We start from the raw sequence: 7,684 nt of genomic DNA, 5'->3' as shown, positions 1-7,684 counted from the left end.
TCTCACCATCCATGGATCTCGGCAGCATGCAGAATGTTGATAAGGGACACTCAGTGATTTGTTGAATGAGCATTTTGTATGCAGTAGTGTCATTTCTATTCCTAGAGCTTGTAATGGAATAGCACATAATTTAGCTAAGCTCGCTATGTGTTGGGACCCGGGTGGTCGCCACGTGTGGGCCCTCCCAGAATTTGTAGAGACCTTGATTGCTCGCAATGTTGTCGAGATTATGGTTCCAATAACAGGGCCATAGAGCCAGGGGTTGCATAGAAAAAAAAAGAGTAGTGTAGTAATGTAGGCCTATTTTAGGCCCACTTCACCTCCCCAAGCCCATGTGAGCCAATTAGCCCAACCTGCAGCATCTCCACCTAAACAAAAGAGACTGCGCTTGCCTTTGCACCTAAACTGTCCTTGTTCAATCACACCGGACTTCCGTACATGCTAATTCATTCCTCCCTCTGTTTCACATACAAGCATACTATGTTCTACTGAGCAAGAGACAGGTTTCAGCAACAAAATTATAGGGTGACACTGACTGGACTACAAGTGTAGATAATAATACAGACTGACAGACACTGCCTCTGGTAACAGTCCTACACTACATACATCCTCCTTTCCGGGAGCTCCAACATATAAAGGCTAAAGGCGAAGAGGGTCAGATTGAGGGGCATGCTGGCGCTTGGGCATAATTCAGGCACAATCCAACTGGTCACGGTTTCTCCATTCGGATCTGAAGCCACCCAAACAGCAGCCATGGACATGTTGGACCACGTGAGCACATCTAGCAACAGCCAATGTTTACTCGCACTTGATGGAGCGGTAGATGTGCCGCACGAAGAAGAGCGATGCGCGGAAACCGACGGTGCCCAGCATGAGGAAGAAGCCGTAGCAGACGCAGGTCATGTAGCCGAAGAAGAAGGATGTCTGCATGAAGCCTGACATGTCGGACCGCGCATGGTAGTAGTAGATGCAGTAGAAGAAGATGAATATGCCCGTGGAGCCTCCACACAGGACAGATCTGCAAGCACACATTTTTACAGGTTTGTAATTGTATTCCACGTGGAAGATAAAACTGCAAGACAGAATGAAAACATACCTACAAAACTAGAGAACAGACATCTAACAAGTTTATCCAGATATGGTTCCCTAATGCACACATAAATTCTGACTTCTCTGCTACAGACCACGATTCCAAAAATGTATATGTTCATTCATATCATTCATTATAATCCACATCTTGAGTGTCCTATATCCATCAGCCTTATTTTAGCACCAAACTTTATCCAAGCATCAGTTGATACAAAACAACAGCAGATGATATATCTCAACTCAAAGTTGTTGCTGAAATATAACTTCTTAAGTGCTATAGAAGTAAGTTTATTCTAATTTCTCATTGGATGCCCGAGTGTTTATTAAGTTCCAGTACTTTCAGTAACATCATAAATGCATTTTCTATAAACATTTCCCCAGGAAGCTCTGATCTAGCAATCCATGTACTAAAATAGTTGCTACAAACCAGACCTTGTGCTTCTCATTTCTAGTTTTGATGGATGGCATTTTCAAAGACAATAAAAAGGTAACCACAAACAAGAACAAAAATGAGGGATAAAGCATAAAGATGAGTTGATATTCCAAACACTGACCTCCACCACCACTCATGATCCTCAACAGCAAGCTGGAAGTACGTAAGTGCCACTGTGACAAAGGCTGTGACAATGATGAGGATAATGAACACAATAAAGAGGATGCTGTAGATAGTGTATATCTTATGCCCCCAGATACTGGCAAATATATAATACAGCTCAATGTAAATTGCGCTGAAAGGGAGGAACCCTGCCATTGCCATCTGAGGAATGGTGCTTCGGTACCATGGAAGCTGAGGAATTTCCCTCGGGTACTTGGTTGTGCGGCAGGGGGCTTGGAATTCTGTATTACTATTTTTCCCGGCTATACCACCCAACACAAGGAGAGGAGAGGTTACAAGTGCCCAGATGAGGATAATGACAATGATAGTGCCGAAAGGCAAAGCTGCTGTAGCACTGTACGCTATTGCAACTGTATTTAGGAAACAGAATGTCAAGAAGAGAGGTCCACAGAATAAGCAGCCAGTCAATATTAGATTCCTAACCTGAAACACATAGACATACGTGTAAACACACAGCAGCAAAGGATTGAAGAAAGATGATCATTAAAGCATGGCTTACCCAGTTTGTTCCCTCCAGTTGCAGATAGAAAGAAGTGGCTGTGTATCCAGCAATACCGGATGTAAGAGCATAGATGACAACAAGGGCAGTAAAAAGAGCTCCCCGGTTGTATGGATAAAAGACACCAACAAGAGCGAGGAGGAAGATGAAAATCGCACTGTGAAACAAGAATCATTAATAACGGATAGGATCCTTTCAGAGCTTGACTAATAAGATAATCTAAACTGACAGAGGTCTTACAGGGCAAGAAGCTGAGTTCCAGATCCAATAAGTGCTGCAAAAACGGACTTCTGTTTGGGGAAACGGAAGACATCACCATGAATATACTTCCATCCAGTCTCCTCTTGGTCTTCAAGGGACTCATCTTCATGAGAATACCTTCAATGAAAATTAATGAATTAATAATGCATCTAGTAAACTGCAAGCTAGGTGACTAGAATGGAGCCCAGTAGCTAATATCTTACTTGATGAAATCGTTCTTGAGAACACGCATCAAGATTGTAGCCAGGAAACCAGTCAGGAGGAGTACAGTAACACACGAGTTAATTATGGAAAACCAATGGATCTCTAGATGTTGTGGCATAGAGGAAGACTTGGAGTACTTATCCATTCTTTTCTCAAAAGGAATATCTGTCTTTTTCCATGTCACTGAATAAGAGAACTCTATTGGCACTTCCTTGTCCTCTGTGATATCCACAGCCACATTTGGATCAGTCTGTACATTGATTTCAATGACACGGTTATCATTGTACATGATGTCAAAGTGGATGTGCTTAAACAGTAGGTACTTCGCATCTCCTTGATCCTTGTCCTTGTTCAATTTACCAAGGAATCCCCATAATGGCAAATCATCGTAGTACATCTGGAAGTAGTAATCCTTGGCAACTGCATCCCGGAGCTTGGCAACTTGCTCTTTTGACAATACTTTCTTGCAGAGAACCTTGGAGTACCTGTCTTCCTTGAAGTCCAACTCATATGGGGCATCAACCAACCGGTCACCATTTAGAACCTCGCCAAGAGCTTCCTTTTTGTCCTTTGGATGTTCTATTACAAGCCAGCATTTAACAGAAAGAAGCAATAAATGGTCAGAACCAGTCAAAGAGATCGCTAAAGCAAACAACAGCAGAAAAGGTTGGGATTTGTATACCTGGTGCACAAAAGGGTAGATCATAGTACCGGTACGTCTCACTGCAATACACGACAACTCATGATCAAACAAAAGCAAAACAGTGCTAACAAAGAGGCTCAATAGAGACATCACATGTTTATTCCCTTGTAGATTCTGTTTTTTAAGCATTAACAAAAATATGAAAATGCCATAGCTCACATTGCATAATTGCCCATATAACCTATCCTCGATCGAGATATCCATACTGCTTATTTCTAGCTAGTGTATGTGGAACCACAAAGACACTGTAACAGCAACCAAGAGCATCTGTAAAGCAATTCCTCTAGCCATATATTGAGTTTCTTGGTAACAAAAAACACCGCCAACAGCACCCCAAAATTGTTCTCCAATTATGGCCATACCACATCCTGCAATCCTCGCTAGCTAGAGGTGGAGAGTCGACCCCACTCTGAATCCGGAGTCGTGAAAACCTTCCCACACAGGCAAGGAGCATAGCATTCCTTCCCTGCGCACGCAAATCCTTTTCCCACGAGGTCTGCCTATTGCCACATTCCCCTTCCCCACATGCCACCGTTTCTGCAGATATGCCATGTTGGCGTACTCCATGAAACAATTCTGCAGCCCATGGCTGGGGAGAACCCAATCGTGGCACCGGCAGGTCAATCCACATCCCCAGATGCTTGGCAGTGGTGAATCCTTTTCATTCCGGTCAGCAGGAGGGGGAGACAGACTCCAGCTAGGGCAAGGGCCGTCGGCCCATGCATTGGCTGAAAGATGATGATCCGCTCAGTAGTTTTGTTTTGTTTGATTCTGCAACCGGCTAGGGTGAAGCTCTGTCTTGTGTCTGAGTTATGGATAGGATCATCTTTTGGGAGAACAGAATCTGAAGTACTTGCTTAAAAAAATCAGCACATATAATTCTCCCATTTAGGCCAGCGGCCAGCCCCTCATGTGGATCTAACATAGATTTTCCCCCGGGTTACATCTCAGGTGTTAAACTGTTTTGTTTGAAAAGTAAATTGTTCTCTAGAAGTCAAAGATCGAAAATTGTCTGGGAAAAGCAAACTCTTGTGCTCGATGCAATAGCGGGGAAACTATAAAAAATAAATAAGTGATAGTAGCTCAGTTGGTAGAGTCTTCACTTTGTGAGACCATGAGCAGTACTACTAGCTAGTACTTGCAAATGTAATTTAGCTGTTATTTTCTGTTCACTTGCAGCCTCTATTCAGTATTCACTTTGTTAGACCATAAGCGATACTACTAGTTTAGCTGCTCTTTCTTTTATGTTCTTTTCCGTTCATAGAGAGGCTCTGTAATGTTTTTGCAGGACATATACATGGAGGGTGATATTTCACAACCTTGATTAGAGATGGTACTGATGATGTTGGTTTGAGTCCTCAGATTAGCCAATCTGAGGAGCAAATACCAGCACAAGAAAGGATTAAACTTGATAAGTCTGAATGAGTTCAAGAGGATGTTGGACGAAGAGAGAATTATGAATCGACATTAGTACCATGTCCATCACTCAGCAGGAATACTACAAAAGCCTCTAGGATGGTATTCTTGCTCGACGCCTCAATAGCTAGAGCCTAGAGCTCATCTGCCTACAATCGTGCCTGACATTATTACATAATTTCTAAGACAGTGTAATACATATGTACTGATATGCTTATACAATTGCTTCACATTGTTCTTTTATGGAATATCATTTGTGCTTGATCTACTCTTACACACAATTGGTGCTTGTAAATTGTGATATGTTCTTATACACATTTGTGAATTGTGATCTGAGCTATGCGTCAAATGTGTACAGAAAAGAATCTGTTATTATGTGTCAACAGAGAATATGTACACACTTGTGATCTGTGCTTCTGTGTCAATATGTTTTTATACAACCTTGTGAATTAGTGATTTTCTATTCAGCTGACCTGATTGTTGAAGGTTCCGCAAACATAAGTCATCTTTGTGTGCCATGCTGATCCTGATTGTTAAAGTATGCAGTCTGTACTCGTCCCATTTTTTTCGGATGGATTGTGGAAGTATGCAGTCTGTACTCGGCTCATTTTTTCAGTTATGCAAGATTGAGGGAACATTCTTTGTGCCATGCCATGACATTCAGCACGGTACAAGTATGGAGTTATCAAGATTATTATCAAGCATTCAAGCTAAATAAGTAGCTCTGCAAACACTTAGTAATACATGACTCCATTCCTATAATTGAAGAATACCACTATAACAGTCTCGGAATGCAGATTCATAACTTTTATACTAAGCCCTATAATTGAGTAGTACATGACCTACGACGCACTTAGTAATATTTAAGCTGCTGCGTCCAAACTATTTTTTTTAAGAGAAACTGTGGAGCAAAGCTCCCCAGCACCGAACAATATATTAAAAAATGAATAGAAGTTACAGGGCTGTTAGCTCGGAGCTAACAGAAGGACAAACCGTACAAGGAGGAAAAGAAGCTACCAAATTACAGAGATGCTAGCCATTGAATAATTACATGATGGTGACTGGGGTTAAAGCGACATAACTGCATCCAAACTGTTAGTGATCCAATTGTAACGTAACCACCAACATAAACAGCAAGCTTATGAAAACTCGCATTGTAAGGATAACTGAAACCATAGTACAACATAATGCTGATTCCATATCTGAAGTTTGAGCATTGCAAGAGTGTGCTGTACCTTGGATTGTGGAAAGGCCCGACCTTGTTGGCGTAGAGGGGGACATGATCCCCTTCCTTGTACTTGTGATCAGAGCCATCAGCTCTGGCTCCCAGTGCACAAGCCAAAACCACCACAGCAAGAACAGCAGCCGGCCCCGCCCTCGCCATCTCCGCAAGCACCTGTTCAAGAGCACCGACAGAACTAAAGTCAGAGAGATCTTGACCGCACCAGAGAGCGGCCTGCACATGCAACGCCCAAAGGCGAGATCTTTGCGAGCGAAAAGCAAAAGAGGAGATGCAGACTCGACCCCTCCAGCCCATAAGATCCTTACTAAGATCCAAACTTTCCACCCGGATGAAGCTCAGGCGTCAAAATGACGAGACCCCGTCGGGAGATTTCAGCGGGAAAGCGTCCCAACGGCGCCGCTCCCGCGCCGCTGCGGAGGCGGCTGATTTGCTGCGAACCCGTCGACTGGGGAGGCGGATTTGGGTGGGAACCGTCGACTGGGGCGGGGCTCTTGGGAGGCAACGGCCGGGGATCTGCTGGACAGGGCAGCTCGTGGAGGTTTTGGGAGGAAGAGCCGGAGAGGGGAGATGGATTGAAAGTTCAATTTTTTTTATGGTTTGTCTGGTCAAGCAGCTTGGGAATGGAGAAATCTCTTGGATCTATGGAAGAAGATGAAGAAGATAAAAGAGCCGGACGTGGGAATGGAGAAATCTCTTGGATCTATGGAAGAAGATGAACAAGATAAAAGAGCCGGACGTGTTTTCTTTGGGTACCCTTCTTTTGACTTGCAGGCAACTCGCGATTTCTAAATTCCGCGGCTTGGTTGCGTTCAGCACAGCGGGGCGGGGGCGCCCGTTTGCCCGGTCGCCTATTACTGCCGTTCGGGTGCACAACGCCGAACCGTCTCTTTTTTTTAACTGATGAAACACAAGGGTTTCCACTAACCAGTGGCTCTAGGCATATCATCATAGACCAAATTGGTTACAAATTCGGGAACCTAGTCCATGAACACATCGAAACCATAGCGCACAACACTCGCCCCATAAGCAGCAAGGCTATCATCCACTTTGGTGCAAGATCTCAAGTAAGACCGGATCTCCTAAACAAAAGACCCACTCATAATTTTCTTTATACGGCGAAAGATGCAGCCTTCCGCACTCCTTGTCCATTGAGTCAGACCTCGGAGCCTTCTCTAAATTTGTTGCATCAGTCTCAAGAATAATTCAGGTCATTCCCAAGTGAGCCTCATTTGGAGTAAATATTACAGTAACCGAGTTCCTCATGCAACTAGAGAGGTGGGCTCTTTCTGGTGGAAAGATGTCCTCCGTCTCAATGTTCTCTTCAGACAAGTTACTAGATGTGAACTAGGAGATGGATCTTCTGTCTGCTTTTGGGATGACTTTTGGCTTGATGGGATTCTTGCACACAAATATCCACGGCTTGCTTCATTTGCCCGAAATGATGGTATTTCAGTTCTTGAGACCATGCAAGCTGAGGATTTGGACACTATATTCTTTCTACCTTTGTCTGATCAAGCCTTGCAAGAACTTGAATCCCTTCAAGAACAGTTGCAAAGTCTCACATATGACCATGATAGTGCTGATCGGTGGATCCCAATTTGGGGCAGCAGGTACACCTCACGCCGCTACTATGCCCATATTTTTAGTGCTGTG

General features: G+C 43.7%; 1 protein-coding gene across 2 annotated transcripts; it reads right to left on the bottom strand.

Moving 5' to 3' along the window:
• Nucleotides 1-430: 430 nt before the first annotated feature.
• On the bottom strand, nucleotides 431-6,865 carry LOC136500853 (transmembrane 9 superfamily member 2-like). 2 transcript variants are annotated; one of them, XM_066496315.1, is made up of 8 exons: nucleotides 6,313-6,865; nucleotides 6,024-6,184; nucleotides 3,352-3,392; nucleotides 2,669-3,248; nucleotides 2,445-2,582; nucleotides 2,205-2,361; nucleotides 1,644-2,128; nucleotides 431-1,018 (listed from the first exon to the last, which is right to left on the bottom strand). In XM_066496315.1, exons 2-8 carry the CDS (start codon nucleotides 6,170-6,172, stop codon nucleotides 799-801), a joined length of 1,770 nt encoding a protein of 589 aa, XP_066352412.1. In that variant the 5' UTR covers nucleotides 6,173-6,184; nucleotides 6,313-6,865; the 3' UTR covers nucleotides 431-798. The 2 variants fall into 2 exon arrangements, with proteins under 2 accessions (XP_066352412.1, XP_066352411.1); XM_066496314.1 differs by having other exon boundaries at nucleotides 6,337-6,864.
• Between the last annotated feature and the right edge of the window lie 819 nt (nucleotides 6,866-7,684).

Source organism: Miscanthus floridulus, chromosome 13 (genome assembly GCF_019320115.1).
Source record: "Miscanthus floridulus cultivar M001 chromosome 13, ASM1932011v1, whole genome shotgun sequence".
NCBI lineage: Eukaryota > Viridiplantae > Streptophyta > Magnoliopsida > Poales > Poaceae > Miscanthus > Miscanthus floridulus.
Note: the sequence above shows the minus strand (reverse complement) of the source record. Positions and strands in the feature narration are given on the sequence as shown.

Excerpts from the sequence above, each read along its gene's own strand:
- LOC136500853 (XM_066496315.1), bottom strand. The coding sequence starts at position 6,172 with ATGGCGAGGGCGGGGCCGGCTGCTGTTCTTGCTGTGGTGGTTTTGGCT. Across the intron at positions 3,393-6,023 it reads GGGCCTTTCCACAATCCAAG|TGAGACGTACCGGTACTATG; the intron begins GTACAGCACACT and ends CGTGTATTGCAG. Across the intron at positions 2,129-2,204 it reads AACTGGAGGGAACAAACTGG|GTTAGGAATCTAATATTGAC; the intron begins GTAAGCCATGCT and ends TATGTGTTTCAG.